General features: G+C 41.9%; 1 protein-coding gene across 1 annotated transcript in view; it reads left to right on the top strand.

Annotated features, from left to right (window-relative positions):
* The window catches only part of btbd11b (BTB (POZ) domain containing 11b), a 58143-nt gene extending 38916 nt beyond the window's left edge, over positions 1-19227 (top strand). Inside the window, exons 3-17 of the mRNA XM_028407563.1 lie at positions 5683-5887; positions 9781-9933; positions 10157-10322; positions 10841-10930; positions 12695-12796; positions 13634-13727; positions 14022-14157; positions 14661-14881; positions 14979-15157; positions 16315-16420; positions 16721-16823; positions 17294-17375; positions 17471-17539; positions 17654-17767; positions 18084-19227. Of these exons, the coding sequence (XP_028263364.1) occupies positions 5683-5887; positions 9781-9933; positions 10157-10322; positions 10841-10930; positions 12695-12796; positions 13634-13727; positions 14022-14157; positions 14661-14881; positions 14979-15157; positions 16315-16420; positions 16721-16823; positions 17294-17375; positions 17471-17539; positions 17654-17767; positions 18084-18293 (2030 nt within the window). The 3' untranslated portion in view covers positions 18294-19227. The remainder of the gene's footprint in view (positions 1-5682; positions 5888-9780; positions 9934-10156; positions 10323-10840; positions 10931-12694; positions 12797-13633; positions 13728-14021; positions 14158-14660; positions 14882-14978; positions 15158-16314; positions 16421-16720; positions 16824-17293; positions 17376-17470; positions 17540-17653; positions 17768-18083) is intronic.
* The last annotated feature ends 3151 nt before the right edge of the window (positions 19228-22378 follow it).

Raw genomic sequence — 22378 nt, 5'->3', positions numbered from 1 at the left:
GTGGTGCATCCGTTTTGTAGCTGACTGGCCCTCAAGCCCTTTTTATAAAATGTAAAATCTTGTGACAAGTCAGATATTATATAATATTTTATATTATATAATAATGTGTAACATTGGCAGTCCACTCAGCTTTATATATTTCTATAGTAGCCCTGAATGTAACCCAGCCCTGGCTCTACTGTATGGGTTGTATTGCTTCTAGTGTTGACTGTGTCACACCCGGCTCAGAAAGTGTGACAAATTGGGGAGGCCAAACACAACGTTAACCATTTTACCATTTTATTGTAAGAATAAAGAAAGTTAACCACCGACAATTAACAAATAATTGAATGTGCATTATAGCGCACTATAGTTTTGCACATTCTCCTGAATAGGGTGGTTCCAGTCTGCGATGTCACCACTAGATGCCACTATAACTTTTACATTGGTCCTTTAAAGGACCAATGTAAAAGTTATAGTGGCATATATGCATTTTAATGGTTAAAAAACACTTGGTCGAGGCTTGTATTGGAATTTGATGTGCATAGCTGACATTTCAAAAACAAGAATATCTTGTCCAAACTTAACACCTCAAATGAGTTGATGCCATCACTTTTCTGATCCAGTGAAAGAAGCATCTTCGTCATCAACATTTTACCGGCTGGATGATGTTAGCGGCTGAAATGATAATGGGATGTTTATCAGTAAATCACTGTATCATAATCTATCTTTGCATGGAGGTTTGCCTGTTTAAATGAATGTGAATCAGGGGGGAGGTGCAGAGTCAGTGAGAGCAATTCTAATGAACCGCAGCTATTCATTAAAATGAATGACTTTAGCTTATAAGTTTGATAAGTCCTCCAAAAAGTAAATTGAATGTCTGTCCTCACAATGTGCTCATTATTCAAGAAATAATGGGCATCTCAATGCTTTATGAATACATTTATACAGTATGAAGTTATTTACATAAGCACATGAAGTAATAATAGGTTTTCTGCCTGATTTGAGAAATGACTTATTGATTAATCAAAGTGTTAATAGACAGTGAAGCAGAAGTTTAGCAGAAGGCCATCCTGAGTGTTTCCAGGTTGTTGTCTGTTGTTTTTTTGTTGTTGTTTGTTTTGGAAGGAACACTTTGAATGGTGAATGCTGATCACGCCTCAACAATTTTGTGAAGTGCCAAGCTGTGTTACAAACCACTGAATACACAACGTTCCCATTTGATACAATCAGATGTAATCACAGAATCAAGACGCCCATTTTAACAGTTTTTTGTCTTCGCTTGTGTGCAAGTCGTTCCAGAAAAAAAAAACAAAAAACAGCAGCGTCCACTGACAAAAGAATAACAAATAATCAGATGCAAAAGCACACAGAGAGCACACATTGTCTTCCAATGTGCCTCACAAAAACTAAAATCCTCCCTGGATAAATGATGTGAAAAGGGGTCATGGGGTCTGCCTCTGTTGTCATGGCATCAATATGTTAAGAAAAGCCTGGGAAAAATATTCTATGAATATCTTGTGTAAACATTTGTCATCATAATAAACAACTAGGCAATTCTTCACACTGTATGTTTTCTCAGGAGTGAGAGGCAGCGACGAGACAAACGGCCGGTCCTCTGTCTGTGTTGTTATTGATGAGGTCAAGCAAGGACTCATTGTGTTATGTTGACACTGCAAACACACTCTTGAGACAACAAAGCCACTGATGGATAATAGCACACAGTCTGGTGGTAATGTTATCAGCTCTGGAGAGGAATTCTGTAAATAAGTACAGGATTTGCAAACAGGCAATGCGGTTTACACTAAAACAAAATGAATAATTTAGAAAAGCAGAAGCAATGATTGCACAGAATGAAAGAATACAAGATGGAAAGGTTAGGGATAAAACTGATGAGAGTTTGATTTATTTTAAAATAAATTTCATGGTATAAAACCACACAAGCTGCTCCAGGGTGGTGTATTTTGCACTGGCATTTAAACTAAGTCTTAAAGGTTTAGTGGCTGATTTACCTCTTTGTATTTTCTGTTCTTCCAAAATGCCAAATTAGCATGTTTGTAATGACCATCCTGCCAATTATTAGAACTGTCAGTCCATCGTCATCATCAATCATGCTCACATTGTTGTGACTCAATATGCTACTAATCTTGGACACATCTATTCTTAGACACAGATGGAGGAAACACAATGTAAATATAGGCTTTCTCTACACGTATGTAAACCTATACAGCTGAACAATCTCATCGCTGTGAAGTGAAAAAAAAAGTGACCTCAGCGTGTAGGTCCATAGTGTGGGCTGTCCTCAAACCTGCAGGAGCAGCTTTAATTCAAAAGATGGAGTTAGCTAAGTCACATGGTCCCTGTTATGCTAAGCTAAACTAAGAGTCTCCTGTCTGTAGCTTTTATTACTACATTAAATATTAGCTGTTTATGTAATGCATAAAATAGACTGATCCAAACACCGGTTTAATGTATTTCCATTTTGTCAGCCTAATAGCATATCTGCCTCAATTCATTTTTGGCCAAATTAAGATAGCCAGATATGCTATTAGGCTGGCAATTTACTGCAACCTCCAGTCAAATACAGTCTTAACAAGACCACAGGCAAAATGTAAAAGTTAAAAATCTCCCTATCACTAGTCTTTTTAAATCAGATTCTAATAACGTGTATAAAGGTCAAGCTCTCCTCTACTTTTCTTAATTTCTCATCATGCTGTTTTTTCACTGAGCTTTACATAGAAGCAACTAATAGAGCAAAGTCCTTTGGATGAATGAGTGATTTCAGTTATCTTCCTCTTGAGTAATTTTGACAAACAGAGCACACAGAGTGCAGTGGCAACATTGTGTAAGCTTTAATTCTACTTAATGTCACCCTTTTGTCACATTTACACTTATTACCCTCACTTATATTTAGGCCTAAAAAAACACATCAGTAATTAATTGTGTTAATACTGTAATAAAATCAAGCTGGAAACATGATTATTCTTTATTTTGGAAAAGAACTTGACTGTAAGAGTTGTTATTTTTGTGTTTGTGATTTTCTTATCTTTGCCTTACTCTCATTTTTGTTTCTTCTTTCATGTTATACTCTGAAGTCTAGTGTGGTGGAATCAGTGCTGTTGTCTCCACCAAGAACTATCACAAGTTGCTGCTAATGGCCATCAGTGCTCTCTGTAATAACCTTTGAAGACACTGTGGAGAAATGCCCTTTGTATTTTTGTTTCTTAGAAAATTCCGTCTGTTCTCACTAGAAATATATATTGGTGGTGTAATTTCAAGGTGATTGTAACAATTTGCTTTTAGGAAGCTGTGCCCTCTTGTAGTCATATGATAGCGAACACAGAAAATGGTAAGGAAGCTTGGCTCACATGGACATTTGCCCTCTAATGTGCTTTGGTGTGTTATGGCTGTAAAACTGGCCATGGTCACAAAGAGGTCTATACAAACTGTATCTTGTGTGGAGCCTGCCTTGAGTGGCCATTTGATTATGGTTTTCGACTTGTTTACCAAAATAATAATAATACTGCATAAAGATGCTGCTTCAATACATATGAAGCATCACACAATATAATTGAACCATTCCCACAAGAATGCTTTGTATTCTGGAGTGTAAAGGCGCATAATATCACACTCTGAGTTAGAGTTTCTTTCTCTAATAGAGACTCTAGAGAACCACACCCCCACACCCCCACCCAAAACCTTGCCTTCTTATGTGATATGCAGCTAAAAGCTCTGGTTGTTTTCAGATGGGCAAAACCAACTGCAGGACGAATAGCTTAGCATCTTATTGAGTCAGAATAGCCACAGGCGACCATTAAATGCAATCACGGCTGCATGGCAGTAAGTAATTGAAACTCTGTGATGATGATGGCAGCTGCACAATGCAGCATCAACTACAATTGTTCCATCAGGGATGACTATATGATCTCGCCCTCACTATTATACATTAAGCAGCCTTCACACTCTCTGAAGTAATGAGCAGTTTTGGGTGCTGCATTGGCAGTGACCTTTAAGGTGCCACCTCTCATGAAAATTATTTTAAATCAAAGCCTTACTGGCAAAACAATGTGATCAGTAAAATACCTGAAGAGCAGGATCTGATGTATGCTTATCCTCTACCTCTCCTTTTTCTTGTTAGCATAAAGAATTACGTTCCCCAGATGAGGTATTGATTTTAGCTTTGAATCCTCTAATGAAAAGGGCTATTGGCACTTTAGCTTATTAAATGACATCATGTCTTGTAACCTTATAACTCTGTATGTGGCCACCGAAAACTACGGGTTAATCCTTTTTCAGCACTTCTTTCTGTGCGTACCTGCTGAAGAGGTGCGCTAATCTCATGCTAAGCTTCTGGTGCTCCACTGCTGTTGCACTGCTGTGTTAGAAATAATCTACTTTCTCAGCCTGCTTCTGCCAGAGCAGGAAATGTCACAGACCAGCATAAATAAGACATGAGAGCTGGCTGTCACTGACCACCTCAGCTCCCCTTACTGAGCTTCACAGGGCACTGTTACAAGCTTATCTCTATTGCCGTTGGTGCAATTAAGAGAAAGACGAAGCAGGAAGTAACAGAGACAAGACCTTTATTTTAAATTCACACAGGAGGTGGTCATCTCTGTCATAACATATCCTCCTCATTGCATCACAAGACCATGTCCGGCGCATTCTTCTATCAGCACAGCACCCCCCTCTTCCCAAAGGACGGTTTGGGGAGATTGACTGTTTTATTGCATGAATGCTCTTCCCTCATTCAGGCATCCTTTTCACACTCTCCTCTCACATTGTCAAGGCTAAATGGAATCTTGGCAAGCACCAAATAGAGCAATTTTGATGCTAAACAAACCCTTTTGTCCATGGGAATGACTGTTTGTTCCCGCTCTGTATTGTGTGTATAGGCACACAATACAGTATAGACCATTTATGAAAGTCATGCTGTAACACTTTTTTTGCCTTGAATAGTATCAGACTGACCAGAACAATATGTTACCAAGTGTTTCCTTTTTTATATCTATATATTGACCCCAGCTTGAAAAATTTTATTACATTTTTTCATAGTGCAGTCACTCCAGACAGGAGGAGAAGCAACCTGACAGCATTCAGTGAAATGGGATTTGAGTTCTCACAGTAATAATTCTGGGTAAGCATACTCAATAACAAAGGTGCCACAGTAATAATGTTTTCATGACAGAAACAGGATGTCTGTGAAAGAAACTTTCAATTGGTTTTTGGTGAACAGCACTAAAAGGCTATTCCAAGAACTGTTTACTTAAAAAAATGCCTAGAGAATATTCAAATTTTTATTAGCAGAGTCTTCTTGAGCTTTGATTTTTGAAACCCAACTGGATGACCTTAAAGTACTTGCAAATTATGCAGAGGAAATAGCTTGAAGTAGCTAATGTTTATCCATAAATATTCATTCTCCACCCAGTGCAGTCCTGGGCGATGTTCCGTTGCGTTCCATTGTGAGCTGCACAGAAATTACTGGGATGAACCCCTGTCTTTTTCCTGACTGTTGTGCGTGAAAACTCTCGATTTCCCCTGACAGAGCGCGCTCTAAGGGGGCTGGAAGGAACAAGGATGATTCCCCGATGTCTTTTTAAAGGCCGTGTGCTCAGAATATTCCTGTCTTATTCATTTTCTCCCTTGTCTACTGGGTGTGTCTGTGAATTTCTTTCTCACTGTCTCTGTGTGTGTTTGTTATAGGTGACCTAGTGTCCCGGGCTATGCACCATTTACAGCCATTGTACATGAAAAACCACAACAACGGAACGCCGATCCACCAGAAGAGCAACATGATTCACTGGGCACCCGAAGCCATCTACACACTGTGTTACTTCATGCACTGCCATCAGATGGAGTGGGAGAACCCCAATGTTGAGCCCTCCAAGGTTACCTTACAAACAGAGAGGTAAGAAACAAACACATGAGAAACTCAGATCAGTCATGTCATGGTCATGTTCTATATTTATGTCTCTAAGTCCTATAAAAAAAAAAAAGCTAAAACCAACAATAAACTGATCCTGCTAACAAGTATTGGATCTGGATCCAAAGGCTAAAACAGCCACGAACCGAAACTGAAAAAAAACTGACAACAGTTCCTGACAATTTCTCCCTGTGGAGTCACATTTGTGGAAAAAAGTGACATCCAAAAGACTCTATTTCAAAGAGAAAGAAAAAAATCAATAATATATTTACAGCTAATTTGTTTAAAACTGTAAGAAAGAGCAAATAAAAATGTAATCACCATTTATGCCATCAATAGCAAACTATCCTCATGTTTCTTTAAACTATCATCTGGGTTTCTTTGAAAATTTAACTTGCTTAAAAAAACCTTTGTGGAAATAGAAATAATGTCATTTTACAACACCAGCCTTCATGCACTTCAGGTGTTTAGACATCATTGTGACCACATGTTAAGCCTGACTAGTCTGCAGCTGTAGTAACTTTTCAGTTAGAGCGTTCAGTAGCCATGTGCATCAGTGAGCACTGCCTGCTTCTTTGTTGTCCTTCCTTGGTCCACTCTTCATAGGTACTGACCAAGAAAGCCTCCTGTGTGACTGTATCCACAGTCAACCTGAGCAACATAATCTGATTTTGCATCAGCAGCACATCTAAAACTATTTGCAATAGAACAGAGATATCTGTTTTTTACTATATAATAAAAAACTTGAAAGGTTTGTTGTTCTGGTGAAAATGGTTACTTATTGTGTCTACTGGCATCATAATTGAGCTGTCAAAAGCAGAACAAGGAAAAGAAATAGAAGTGTCTAGTATTGATTAATCTATCAGACCCTTTCACCTCATTTTGTACTATGCAGCAAATATATTGCATTTTTATTGCATTGTTAATGTTCACTGAGACACTATTAAAGAAACACTATGGGTGCACAGTGAGACACAAATTACACTCCTGCATCTGTGCTCATTTTCACCTCGGCTTTACAGACACGGTCCAGTGCTGATGCTCTGCATTCTGCTGCAACCTCTGCAGACTGTTCTTCTCTCGTATGGTGCACCAGATGTTTTCCTCTGGAAGCAAAGCACAGTTTTATATAAGGGAATTGTGTTGGCTAACTCAGTGAGCCCTTTGGGTGACCTAAGCAGTGGCAGGAAGGGGCTGCTGGAGCAGTCGTGCATGGACACGTCAGTATTGATAATTACCAGCACTGACGTAGTGGGACAATATCAGGCGGGAGCTGTAGGACTCTGCTGGTGACTTGTGCCTGAGTGACATCAGGATTAGACCATGTTTCCATGATGTTAATTCCCTCGATCCTTCACCCTGTAGGTTTTGGACTATTCAGTAAAGCATGGAACAGTTCTCACATTATTTGCCATTTCTCTTCATTAAGCTGTTTTCCTGCAGATTTTATGAACTGTTTCTTTTCTTTTTTTATATACCCACTGTATTTCCCACACTTGGAAACCCGGGTCAGCTTGCAGCATTGCTTGGAGAATGGGCTGACAGTAGAGACTGAACAGTCCTCCTCTGGGCCTCCAGATTTTATCACCTTTAGCGGAACAATTTATCAGCTAATGTTTGTCCCAGGTGTCCACCTCTGCTTTAACTCAGATTTTTGTCCCCAACATCACATTGATGCCAGTGCTGAATTCTGGGAAATCCCTATAACTGCAACAGTTTCCTTTGGGAATGTCTCCATTTTTATTGCTGTGCATGAAAGAGCATTGCATGGAAACAGCCAGACCTTGAACTGCTCATGAACTAAAGTTTCCATCGGGTCTGTGAAGGAATGTATCACCATTTGTATGCTCCCCGCCTCTTGATTAGGTGTTGTGCACTGCTTTATATCATCTGGCTGTAGGTCAGGCCCCTTTGAAGTGAGTAAAGCCAAAGTGTTTCTTAGCTTATCAAGACACTCCCATTAGCCCAGAGTAGATTAGTGGCCAACTTAAAAAGAGCGACATATGTGAGTCGAGCATGTTTCAAGGACAGACCAGATATTAAGACGTCATTTGTGAAACAACAGTGTTAATCAGTAAATCCCAGAAGATGTCACATCACCATGCTGCATATGTATGTGACAGCTCATACAAAACACATGAGCAGCTTCTTTATTCAGCAGCGAGATGAAACCGAACAACGTGATTAAAGACGATTCTTTCTATAAATAATAATGGTCAGATTTGACACATTCTATTTAAATCGGCAAGTTTAAGAATATGAAAGGCTGTGCATATATATGCATGCATGATACACCAGGCGTTGGTATCATCATATCATAGGAAAAGGGTCTGCATGTTTTGAATAATGTATTGATGACAGCTCATTGTTTTTATTGGGGTGTAAGTGCATCTATAACGTGCTGTCAGTATACAGTAACAAAGGTCAGAATGCAACATCATGCATATGTATCTTCATGCATATGGATTCCATGCCGCTGCAGTAAACACTGACGCAGGATAAGTGAGGAAAAAGCAGAGGAGGCCCGGAGGAGAAGTATTTCTAATTTGTTAAATTTGCAGAGAAAATGGAGTTTCAGGAAGTAATGATATGAATTTCTCACCATTACTGATATTATATAAACTGATAAGCGACCCACAAGGTTTACAATGAGGTGTGTTTATTACATGATAGGAAAAAATAGAAAATTCTGAACCTAAACATAGAATTTGTCAGACAGCAGGCCTGTTGACTGCAAGTGATCATGAATAATAAGTGACATTTTCTTAAAATCACCATAGAAAATATTAGGCTCATTGCTCATTACTGAGATCTGGAACTATTTTTTAATGCCAAATATTTCAATATGCATATAAAATCTAATCTAATTACATCGAAATTTGGACATTTTTTCTTTCCTTGACATTCTGCAGTGACATTCTGTTACCAAAGAGACAGCTTGAGTTGATTAATTGATTTCTTACTAATTTGCTCTGTCTATGTAGGCCATCATCATAGGGAATAAACTTTTACAGTAGCCTCTGGGTGGGGGCTGAGGCCTCTGGTCTTTTAGTCACATTTCCCAGTTGGTAATCCAGCCCAGACTCAGAGGGTTCTGTTTCCTCTGTGCAACTCCGGTTTAGCTTTAAATGTCTAACACGGACTCTTAAGCTTTTCAGTGAAAGCTGTCTGATGGGTGCTTCTTGCTTCTGACTGAGTGCTGCAGTGCTGTACAGTTCGAATATAATAACCAATAATTTTACCTTAAAAGTGAGTTTTCACAAATAGTGTATTTTAGCGTGCAGTTAGTCAAACCTATAATGTGTTATGTAAAACCCATTAAAAGCAAGGTGAATGCAATACTTGACCCTGAAAGTGTTGTCATGGTACAGCTGGTATAACATCACAATGCATTTTCAGGCATATAGAAACTCATGCATTATGCATTATGATGTATAGTATGCTATGCTGCAGGGGTTTATGGAGCCTTATGAAGTGAATATGACCAGCACAGTATTATAAAGTGTTATAACATCACTCTGACAGGCTTTAGTTCTCAGAGCAGATGTGACTGGTTTATAAGCACAGAGAGCTTTTTCTACATTTATTTATGGTCTATAAACTATAGTAAGGGGTATATCTGTGTTACAGTGACTCTGGTAAAGACTGGGTCTGGCATACAAGCCTTTTGATTTCAGTTTCTAAACTAGACTTCATCCTGTTCTCAAACATGAGCCTTACTGGGTAATATCTCCAAAATAACACATGCAAATTCTGTATTCTGTGGATTTTTCTTGCAAGTGCCTGGGCACATTAAGTAACCTACTGAAGTTCAGTGTATGTGTGTGTCTGTGTGTGTCTGTGAGTTCTGAAACATGTGCCTCTCTCTCCCCCTACAGGCCGTTCATGATGCTGCCGCCTCTGATGGAGTGGGTGCGCGTGGCCGCGGTACACACCGAACACAGACGCAGCTTCACTGTGGACAGCGATGATGTTCGGCAGGCGGCCAGGCTGCTGCTGCCCGGAGTGGACTGTGAGCCGCGCCAGCTCCGGTACGGCTGTGAGCAGTGCACACATGCCTCCAAGCAGCAAAAACAAACACGCACATCACTTACACAAGTAAAGATATGCATATTTCTCAGGCACACCTCCTCCATCACTGTTGTGTTAGAAAATAATGCTTGTCAGGTGCTTTTTGGGGAAAATATGGCGCACTGCAAGCAGTCATAATAGTCAGCATTCACTGTGAATCACTTTGTGTGCTTTGCCCTTCAGAACGGATGACTGCTTCTGTGCCTCGAGGAAACTGGATGCTGCCTCCACTGAGGCGAAGTTCCTGCAGGACTTGGGCTTCCGTATGCTCAGCTGCGGACGTACAGACCTTGTAAAGCAGGCTGTAAACCTGCTAGGGCCGGATGGTATCAACAGCATGAGTGAGCAGGTTAGAGACTCAGTCAACATATTAAATAATGCATATGCAGGCACACTTACACTCACGTCATGATGAATGCAAACACACACACAAACAGCCGGTGGAAGAGTATCTTTTGTTGGCATGCTAAACTCCTTCACCTCTGAGCTAGGTGAGCAAAAAGGCAGCCATACATATTAAATCTCATTCTGACATATTTTTCCTGCAGCTTTCCTGCCAAGAAGCTCCACATTAAATCTTGACTACCACCTCCAGTACAGTAAATCATCAGAGGTTTGCTGAAAGTGTAACTCAACAATTTTCCATGGGAAAATCAACATTTAGTTTGAGGCTGATCTAAGCAGAAACTTTCAGTGTGTGTATTTCTGTCATGCAGCTGCTGCGGATGTCCCAGACAAGACATATTGATTTGTATCCTGATCAATAGCAGAATGTTATGCTTTTAAAATTCAAGGATACAAGTTTGAAAAAAAAAATGACACATTGTGTTTTGAACATTCAGTCACTTGTGTTCTCTGTACTTGTAGGGGATGACCCCGCTGATGTACGCTTGTGTCCGTGGAGACGAGGCCATGGTGCAGATGCTGCTGGATGCAGGAGCAGATATCAACAGCGAGGTAATAAAAAAAAATGGCTATAGTGGCTTTAGCAGAAGTCAGAAAAACCGAGTACATTTTGTTTTTATTAGAAGTTGTGTTTAATTTCCTGCATCCTGGTTGATAAGAGGAGTTTTAAGACAGGTGATAAAATACTATTTAACAATACGTTTTTAAAGAAAAAAAATTTTCTTTGTTTGGTACTACAATGGAGAAAAACAAGCATGTCGTCCTTCATCTCCTCGTTTGTTCTGCCCCATGTGTCACACTGCTAAATGTGTAAGAGGTGAGGATCATGAGGCACTGACTGTCCTCCTGTACGATGAAACTCATTTGAGTATTTAGAGCGTGAAAAGTGACACAGAGTTTACACTGCTGAGTCATATTTTTTCAGTCACAGTAAAAAAAAAGAAAAAAGAGAGACATCTTCTGACTTGAAAGCTTCCTCGCAGAGTCTGCAGAGAATTGAGATGACTGTGCGTGGACATCGTAGAGGCTGTTCAGCTGAGGCCCCATGATCCTTATCTTTGTTAGTCACTCACTCAGCAACAACATGTCCCATCATGTCCCATCAACTCTGGCTGCAGTGCGTGCCAGAGTTGATTTGCAGCCCACTGCATTCATGACCACTGGCCAAAGCACAAAGCACTACCAACTCGTATAACAGCCCACTTACAGATTCATTCATGCATCTGGATTTGAAGCTCGTTAGAGACAAATGTCTTTTATGTAAATATACTTCTTTCAGCAGCCTAAAAATTGACTCATTATAATGCAATATAATTTTGACAGTGTCATTTTGTTCCATAATACAGGTACAGATATAATAGTATAATAATATAATAGGGCTTATACAGGTAATTAAATGTTAGCGCAAAAAAAAGAACTAATCTAATAATGGTGGCATATTGAATGAAGCTGAAAGGGGCCTGTGGTGAAGTCCAATCTGTGTGTTCTGTTGGTGTAGATTTGTCTATAATTATAGAATAGTCAGCTCTTGATACCAAGATTTTTTGCAGTAACTACTAATTCAACCATAGAGAAGTCTACATAATGTTAGAGGTGATGTGGACAAGTGGGTGGTATTGATCCCCGTTAATCAGCATTTGCTGCCGACTGAGGTGTCGACTATTAACATGCCTGGATCTGAAAAATTCCCAGACACCTTTATTCAGTCTCTCTGTCTGTCGTCTCCTCCAACGTATACTATGTTTGCTTGGCCCTAGACTTATTTTTCATTTATTCACTACACAATATATATGTGTTTTTATTTTTAACACCATTATATTAATACCATTCATACAACAAAATGATACTGTGATGTGTTACCAAATATTTCATCCACATGTCTTTCTGTCTGCCTTCCTTCCCAAAGAAATCCATGTCTTAGTGCTTTGTTCATGTGGCCGTGTCTCATGTATGTCCTGCTTTCACGTGCCTGACCCGAAAGGTAATCCTTATAGCAGCCAGGTCAGAGTCCTTTCAAACATTCCTGCAGTGGAGGTTGAAAAGATCAGAGTGAGACAATTAGGACAAGGCCTAACTAGACAGATCAATCCATCGTGTTCATTAGAAAGCGAACACGGTGACAGGATGTCCTCTGCAGCCCCAGGGTTCCTGGTTAATTACTCCTCCTGTAAAGCTTCCTGTCCCCCTTCTCTTGTCCCTGCAGCTGCTTGTCTTGTGCTCTGTAGACCAAGTAGTAGTTTTAATGGCTTCGTATCTCTCTCCCTCACCTTTGTCCCTCCTACCTACCCAACCCACCTACCTGTATCCCTTCCCCAGGTGCCAAACTCAGTGCACAAGCACCCCTCAGTCTTTCCCGAAACGCGGCAGGCGACGCCCCTCACTTTCGCTGTGTTACATGGACATGTGCCTGTGGTGCAGGTAGTGACGTCCTTCCTCACCTGTGACTCTCTCATCATGACCTCTTGTTGTGCTTCAGCTCATGGTTGGTCATCATCGTCATATTTTTTTTGTGATCCAAGCTCCTCACTGGTAGTGATGATGATAAGTGTTCTCCACCACGAGTTTTCTCCTGTCTTTCTTTTGTTTCTTTTTCTTTTCTAAATAGAGATTCTATTTATGTGATGTACATTGGGTTTTTTCTTTAAATAGTTCATTTACTCCCAAAGTCAGAAAAGTCAGAACATTCCTCCTGTCAATGTGAGCAAATGGATCAGACTGCATTTAGTGAGCGGAAAGTGGAAACACAGCGGTCTAATTGCTATTGAACTCATTTAACTAATTCACTTTGGCCTTTAAGTGATCTGTCTATTGGATTTTGAATCATTAAATTCTAATGGAAAATGTTTAAGCCATGTGATGGCACAGTTTGGTCTTTGTGGACGTCAAATAAAGGAAACAATAGTTAAAAGATATCATAGAGTGCATTTCCATAAAAAAAATAATCCTCATGCACAATCTTCATGTTATATATTAACATATGAAAGTGTTGTATGTCCTTACATAAATCTCCCCATTGTTTTTTATCCTGTAAACTTCTATAGACCAGAGTGTACACAGTGGCTAAAACACAAGCCTGCTGTGTGTTAAAAGTATCAATCTGACTCACACCAACTGAGCAAATAAGAATATTTCCAATTATTTTAAACAGAAATAAAATGAGAGAAGCTCAAATCTACCAGCCTGACTCCTCCTTTACCTCCTCTTGTTCTCTACCTGTCTCTGTGCCATCCTGTTCACCTGCGTCTCCACCTGCAGCTGTTGCTGGACGCCAAAGCCAACGTGGAGGGATCCCTGCAGGACGGGATGGAGAACTACACAGAGACCCCGCTGCAGCTGGCGGCTGCTGCAGGTACACAAACACACCAGGAGTCCCATCCAACTTTCCTGCAGCATGCTGGCAGAAACAGTTGGCCATGTATAACCAGCTGAAAACAACAGCACCTGACTGTCAGCGTGATCATTGGCTGAGTTACTACATCAGAGGCTTATTTATCCTGAGGGCTTAAAAAATACAGACAAATAGAGGCATGAAAGCAGAACACATGATGAAATGTGTGCTTCACTGTCATTTATCTCTTTGTCTTATTCTGGTATAATCTAATTGTGTGCATATAAACTCACCCAATGGTTTTTTCATGTGCAGGTAACTTCGAGCTGGTGAGTCTGCTGCTGGAACGTGGGGCTGACCCCATGGTGGGAACAATGTATCGCAACGGCATCTCTACAGCACCACAGGGAGACATGAACTCTTACAGCCTGGCAGCAGCTCATGGGCACAGGTAGGTAATGCATACATTTACAGTGTGGGCAATTATTACGTTTACAAGTGAATAAACCGAAAATACACAAGTGTGCTGAGTATGCACTGTGTAGTCAGTGTATAATCATGTTTATGTACAAACACAAACTCAGAAGAGCATGTCCATGAAATTAACACCTGAGCTGCTGATTCTTTTTTTTTACTGCATGACTAATCTGCTGTTGTTCCTCTTCAAAGTTTTCTATTTGGTTTTAAAATGGAACAAATTAACTCTGCACACATTTCTTGAATGTCAAATTCTTGCGTATGATTTGTTTTGCATAATTAGCTTTCCTACTGTGCCCTCCAAAAGGCATTTAAAAAGCAATCAAATGTAATTAACTGGACATCTGCTAATGAGATACCTACTATGTGTCTCCTGTATTCATCCAAATTTTGTGGAATTATGTAAAATGTATTTGCAGATACGTTCCCTTTGAGCTTTGTTTGCTTATGGCTAAACATTGTCTCTTGTTTTTGTAGAAATGTGTTTCGTAAGCTGTTGTCCCACACAGAGACAGACAAAGGTGATGTCTTGTCTTTGGAGGAGATTCTGGCAGAGGGTTCAGAACTTGAAGGTAGAAGTTCGTCTCAGATGGATCTGATCCGGACTGGAAAGGCCAAACTTAAAGCCCTGAAAGAAGCCATGTACCACAGCTCCGAACATGGTCATGTGGACATCACCATAGATATACGAAGCCTCGGTGGGTTTCGCTCATTTCCACCTTATCTGTGCTTGTTTGCGTGTATGCGTGTGTTATATGCTTCATGTGTGTTTACATCTCTGGAACTATTTCCCAGGCGTCCCATGGACTTTGCACACTTGGATGGAGTCTCTGAGAACATGTTTCCATCAGCACCGCAGACCTCTAATCCAGGGTCTTCTAAAGGAATTCAGCTGCATTGAGGAAGAGGAGTACACACAGGAGCTTATCACGCATGGCTTGCCTCTCATGTTCCAGATCCTCAGAGCCAGCAAGGTATTTCTTTTCAGATGTGACTGTGTACACGATTACAGCTGTAAAAAAAGAAATGACATGTGGATCTCATTTTTTAAACCATTTATATCTTCATCCATTCCCCCTTTTTTAATGTGCACTGTTTACTGAGTGATGGCATCCACTCTTCTGTGGATGATTGTCATAACATAGTCAGGTCATCTGCTTCAGAGGCAGACAGAGCCCCAAAGGCCTACTCAATTTCAATTACTTAAAATGATAATGATTTATGATAGGCCTCCGTCCCTCTCTGTTGCAGCTCATTAGATCAGAGCCCTGTCTCATTACTTAAGCTTGTGATTCCCTTGATGGGCTGCATCAGATCTAAAGCAGCACAGCACAGCATCATCCTGGCTGGCACCTCTGTTTGCTTTGTCTCCTTGCCCTGCTGGCACAATGGGTTTTGCTGCTTTTATGAATGATGCACAGCATCACTGATACACTCTGGCCATTCTACTCTTCAGTTGTTGCAATCCTTGTCTCTATTGATCTATGGCCAAGCCCACTGACCCTTCTCATTCTGAGGGCCTTAGGGGACTGTTGACACTGTTTCAACCATCATGTTGACCAGAGACATAGAGGTGCAGGTCGTTCTTCTTCTCACCCTGCTGGACAGCTTGCTGCCTCGGTTCATTGAAACCTTCACTCAGGAGTTTAGTATTTCACTAAAGTGTTTTTCTCTATCTGTTTCTTTCTATTGTTTGCAGAAGAATTGCTACAAATGGTGGCTGTAAATGTTGGCCATCATTCTTAAGTAAGACTACACGTGTGGCTTGTAGTAGTGTAACGTGCTGCACACATTAGTGTAAAGTTGGGAATATGAGTAAGAAGAAGAGCTCACTCTCCTTCATTAGCTCTGCCTGCCAGTGTGTTTCTTGTTCCAATAATCTCAGAGAAACTGAGCCTGTATGAACCCTGTTATTCATGTGGATGCCTTTCAGGGGTGTGAGATGTCCATGAATATGTGACAGACGGCAAATATAATGAATGCTGAGTCTGGTACGGCTGCAGAAGATTAACCTCCCTCACTGCTGATGGTTGAATTTGCATTGTTTGTACTTGCATAACATGTAATGAATGATGGCCGAGCTTTCAGAGTGAGCTCTCCTCACCTTCTGTTGTTACTCTTGTTTTGTCAGAATGAAGTCATCAGTCAGCAGCTGGCTGCAATTTTCACCCAATGTTATGGTCCTTATCCCATCCCCAAACTGTCAGAGATCAAGAGGAAGCAGTCATCACGCCTGGGTGAGCAACCCTCTTTATTTTTTTATTTTAGTTTAACAATGTAAAAATACAACATTAATGGAGCACAGAAGCACTGTTCTCCTCCTATATTTATGATGCAGCTCCTACTTGTAAATACTGTATACTGTGCCACTGCACAGAACTCCATCTAGTGTTCAGAAGCTGAAATAGAACTTGTAGAAAGAACAACAAGTAGCTGAAATGTGTCTAGATGGGTGGTAAGGCTAAGTTGTACACCCTATTTGCTTTTTTTATCATAATCAGAAAAACATCAAGTTTTTCTGGCCATGTTTCTTTCAGATCCTCACTTCCTGAACAATAAAGACATGTCTGATGTCACCTTTTTGGTGGAGGGGAAACCTTATTACGCTCACAAGGTTCTGCTCTTCACAGCATCCAACAGGTACTAAAATATCAGCTTTAAATTGCATAGGATCTATGATCCTGACTGTAGCGATGACCGATCCCTTAGCATGCTGTATGAGGTGTTGTAGTGACGTGATGTCAGTGTTGTACTATGTGTCATCATGCTGAACTATGAGGTCTTTGTTTTTTCCTTCCTCTGGGAACCCAACATCCTTTTCACTCCCACGTCATGTGACATTGGTGACAATAAATGACAGAATGACTAAAAATGAAGGACACATCTGTCAAATATGCTGTTGACAACATATCCTCAGAGACATAACATAACATACACGAATGCTCACTTTAAGAATAACACATTACCATGATGTAAAGTACTTCACTGATTGTTTTGCTGACCTGCTGCTGTGTATTGTCCCATTTACTTTTAAATTGTTTATTTTCCTGATTAAGGCTGTCATTTCGATTTTTTTAACATCTTTCATTCTCTCTACTTTTTATTACAAGGTTTAAAACTCTTCTAGCAAACAGACCTTGTGGTGAAAACACGTGCATTGAAATCAGCAATGTCAAATATCACATCTTTCAGGTAGTGTGATGACTTATGCTTTAAACCCCCAACCATTTAAAAATGCATGCCGTATTCTGTGAGAGCTGTGTAATATGTGTCCTTTCTTTGTCCAGCTGGTGATGCAGTATCTGTACTGTGGGGGGACAGAAGCTCTGCACATCAGGAACACTGACATTATGGAGGTTCGATCATTAGTGCGGCTTTCACTTATCATAAATTGACTTAGTGTCAGTATATCAATTTTTATCAGCAAAATATCTCACAGCATTAAAAAAAATGATTGTAATTTCTTTCAGCTTCTGTCGGCTGCTAAATTCTTTCAGCTGGAAGCGCTGCAGAGGCACTGTGAGATTATCTGCTCGAAGAACATCAACACAGAAACCTGTGTTGAGATTTACAATCACACAAAGGTAATCAAAATAGAGTAGAATTAATGTATGATCAGTAGTCCTACTGCACATTACAACATAAGGTGCGTCACACAGCATTTTAAAGTTTAAGATAATTGTTTATGCTGTCCATCAGTGTGGGTAACTGTAGTAAATTCCTCTGTGTGCTATTAAAGCACTGGACTGCTACACTAGAAGGAAAAGGCAGATCAATATTATATATGTAAAAATATTTTTATAATATAACAACAGATAAACTTATGTTATTAGAATAAACTTAAAATGAAAGATTTTATGTTATTTTTAAATTTTCATCATTTTCCCCTTTTCTTCACAGTTTCTTGATGCATCCGATCTTGCGTCCTATATAGAGGGCTACTTCCTGAAAAACATGGTAATCCTGATTGAGCTGGAGCCGTTCAAACAGCTGCTTTATGACACAGCTCCTGAAAGCCCCGGCTGCGACATCCTGCAGGACCTGGAGAAAACTCTTGCCATCCGTATCCAGTCCATCCACCTGTCCTCCTCCAAGGGATCCATTGTCTGAGATCCTGATCTCTCTGAATCCAGGAAATGAGCGACACAACACTGTATTGACATGTATCTGAGTCACACGGATCATTGCGAGGAAAAGGGGGATTCTTCTATCTTTGTCTCTGTGAAGCTCATCAGTTGCTAATATGCTTCTTGTAATCTTAGCACAGATGTCTGCCTTGTTTATAAATGTCTACTAACATGACTGTGATAGCTGTATTATGCCACAGTTTGCCAACAACATATATTACTGTAACAATGTCCCTTTATGACTGGATGAGTTTGGGACTACAGGAAGTCGAAGGAAAATGTCTGAAAATACAGCTCAATACACAACCTCACATGATAAGCCATCAGAGGAAGAGTTGCTGCCTCATGCTGTGATTATTTGCTTGGACTTGTACAAAGAAATGACATAGTATATTTTGCAGTCACTTAGTTTAAAAGCCAAACAACTTGCAAGCTGTAATAATTTGACTGAAGTTTGTGACTTTGGGCAAATGTGTGGTAAAGGTGAACTTCCTTCCTCCATCCAAAATTGACAGTGTAAATATTGTTGATAAAAAAACAGAGCTATTGATAATGTAAGTTAATGTATATATCCGCAGATGTTTTCTCATGTGTCTTACTGTTGGATATTGCTGTAAAAACTTAAAAAGCTCATCTTTTAAATGTTTAAATGTTGCATGTCAGAGGGATGACTTGTTTTTCTTGTATGACCTGTTTGAAGATTACACTGAGGAGACGTGGTCACACTTGGAAGTAGTTTTGTCATCAGCATGGCTCACTATAAGTGTGTCGCGGTCAAATGGTATTATTTTTGTGTGTGTGTGTGTGTGCGAGAGCCTCCGGGCCTGGAATGTGATGCTGTCAACCATTTTCCAGGGATTGTGAAACAACATGACTTGTATAATGTGTGACTTGATCTTTCCTCTATAAAAATTAATATAAAGAACACCACAAATTTTTTCTTAAATTCATCTGGTGCAGTTTTTGACACTTAAAACCTGCAAAGTGGACATTTATTATTCTGATTGTTGTAAAATGTTGAAGGCTGTCCTGTTAGTGTTTTGTTTTCCCATGCTAGAAGGTTAGATCTCAGCTGGGTGGTGGTTTAATGTGGCACCCAACTGCACCACACTGTTTGATATATAGCCTGAAATCAATTTAAAAAATCAAAAAAATTATTCAAAGCACACTCCATCACTGAAAATAACACATGTATTGTTTGTTGTCTATACATTGCGATCCAATAGCTAAAGCTCTTCAAACAGTTCCAACGAAATCGGCTTCCTTGTTTCCACTTTAAATTTTTAGTTGCGTGCAAGTACTTAAAGCCCCTGTAGCATCCAAACAAAACTAAAAGCTCAGAGTCTATAATGTTAGCTCCATCGGGAGAAATGGACACTTGTTGAAGATGTCTGTGTCTCAGGAGCACGCTCAAAAAGGCCCAGCTAACACATACTGTATGCAAAACTTGTCCAAGATGTCTAAATAACTGTTAGCGAAACAAAATTGGAATTTAAAGACAACATGGAAAATTTTATATAACACACAATCTGCTTTCATCCATCCATACAAAATTCATAACCATACCCAGTAAGAGTCAGGAAGTATACCATCCTTTTCCACGTGAGAGTGGGTTATTGTTTGTTGCTAAACTAAAAAAATAAATAAAAAGATAAAAAGTCAATTGATTGAAAATAATAGTTTTTTTTTTGCAATCTATAAACTATTTTTTATTCTTTTGGTTATATTTAATATGTTTTTATTCTTCAAGGACTGTGACATCGCCCGGTATGGTGCAGCCGGGGCCCCACCCTGGAGCCAGGCCCGGGGTTGGGGCTCGAATGCGAGCGCCCCACGGGGCCCGGCCGGGCTTAGCCCGAAGGAGCGACGTGGGGCCGACCTCCCATGGGCCCACCACCGGTGGGAGGAACCGTAAGGGGCCGGTGCAGAGTGGATTGGGTGGCAGTCGAAGGCGGGGGCCTCGGCGACCTGATCACTGACACAGAAACTGGCTCTGGGGACATGGAATGTCACCTCGCTGGGGGGGAAGGAGCCTGAGCTTGTGCGGGAGGCCGAGCTCTAGATATAGTCGGGCTCGCCTCCGCGCACAGCTCGGGTTCTGGAACCCAACTCCTTGAGAGGGGTTGGACTCTCTTCTATTCTGGAGTTGCCCATGGTGAGAGGCGGCGGGCTGGTGTGGGCTTGCTTATAGCCCCACAGCTTAGCTGCCATGTGTTGGAGTTTTCCCCAGTATGTGAGAGGGTCGCCTCCCTGCGCCTTCGGGTTGGGGAGAGGTCTCTCACTGTGGTTTCGGCGTATGCGCCGAACAGCAGTGTAGAGTACTTGACCTTCTTACAGTCTCTGGGAGGGGTGCTGGATGGCACCCCAACCGGGGACTCTGTCATCTTGCTGGGAGACTTCAACGCCCACGTGGGCAGTGACAGTAACACCTGGAGAGGCGTGATTGGGAGGAACGGCCTCCCCGATCTGAACCCGAGTGGTGTTTTGTTATTGGACTTCTGTGCTGGGCATGGTTTGTCCATAACGAACACCATGTTCGAGCACAAGGTTGTCCATCGGTGCACCTGGCACCAGGACACCCTAGGCCGGAGGTCAATGATCGATTTTGTAATCGTGTCAGCTGACCTTCGACCTTGTGTTTTGGACACTCGGGTGAAGAGAGGGGCTGAGCTGTCAACTGATCACTACCTGGTGGTGAGTTGGATCCGTTGGCGGGGGAAGAGGCTGGATGGGCCCGGCAGGCCCAAACGTACTGTGCGGGTCTGCTGGGAGCATTTGGCCGAACCCTCCGCTAGGGAGATCTTCAACTCCCACCTCCGGGAGAGCTTCACCCAGATTCCGAGGGAGGCTGGAGACATTGAGTCAGAGTGGACCATGTTTTCCACCTCCATTGTCGATGCAGCTGCCTGAAGCTGCGGCCGCAAGGCCTCTGGTGCCTGTCGTGGCGGCAATCCCCGGACCCGGTGGTGGACACCGGAGGTCAGGGATGCCGTCAAGCTGAAGAAGGAGTCCTATCGGGCCTGGTTGGCTTGTGGGACCCCTGAAGCAGCTGATAGGTATCGGCAGGCCAAGCGTGCTGCAGCGAGGGCAGTTGTAGAGGCAAAACTCGGGCCTGGGAGGAGTTCGGGGAGGCCATGGAGGAGGACTATTGGTCAGCCTCAAAGAGATTCTGGCAAACTGTCCGACGCCTCAGGAGGGGGAAGCAGTACTCTGCCAACACTGTAATCAGTGGAGGTGGGGAGCTGTTGACCTCGACTGAGGGGGTGGTTGGACGGTGGAAAGAGTACTTTGAGGGTCTCCTCAATCCCACCAACACGCCTTCCATTATGGAAGCGGAGGCTGATGACTCAGTGGTGGACTCGTTCATCACCTGTGCTGAAGTTGCCGAGGTAGTCAAAAAGCTCCCCGGCGGCAAGGCACCGGGGGTGGATGAGATTCGCCCTGGGTACCTTAAGTCTCTGGATGTTGTGGGGCTGTCTTGGTTGACACGCCTCTGCAACATCGCGTGGCAATCGGGGGCAGTGCCGCTGGACTGGCCGGGGTGGTGGTCCCTCTTTTTAAAAAGGGGGACCGGAGGGTGTGCTCCAACTACAGGGGGATCACACTCCTCAGCCTCCCTGGGAAAGTCTACGCCAGGGTACTGGAGAGGAGAATTAGGCCTATAGTCGAACCTCGGATTAAGGAGGAGCAATGTGGTTTTCGTCCTGGCCGCGGAACGCTGGACCAGCTCTATACCCTCCGCAGGGTGCTGGAGGGTTCATGGGAGTTCGCCCAACCAGTCCACATGTGTTTTGTGGACTTGGAGAAGGCGTTCGACCGTGTCCCTCGCGTCATCTTGTGGGAGGTGCTCTGGGAGTATGGGGTCCGTGGCCCTCTGCTGAGGGCTGTTAGGTCCCTGTATGGCCGGAGCAGGAGTTTGGTTCGCATTGCCGGCAGTAAGTCAGACCTGTTCCCAGTGCATGTTGGACTCCGGCAGGGCTGCCCTTTGTCACCGGTTCTGTTCATAATTTTTATGGACAGAATTTCTAGGCACAGCGAGGGACCGGAGGGGATCTGGTTCGGGAACCA

This window comes from Parambassis ranga, chromosome 6 (assembly GCF_900634625.1).
Source record: "Parambassis ranga chromosome 6, fParRan2.1, whole genome shotgun sequence".
Lineage (NCBI taxonomy): Eukaryota > Metazoa > Chordata > Actinopteri > Ambassidae > Parambassis > Parambassis ranga.
Note: the sequence above shows the minus strand (reverse complement) of the source record. Positions and strands in the feature narration are given on the sequence as shown.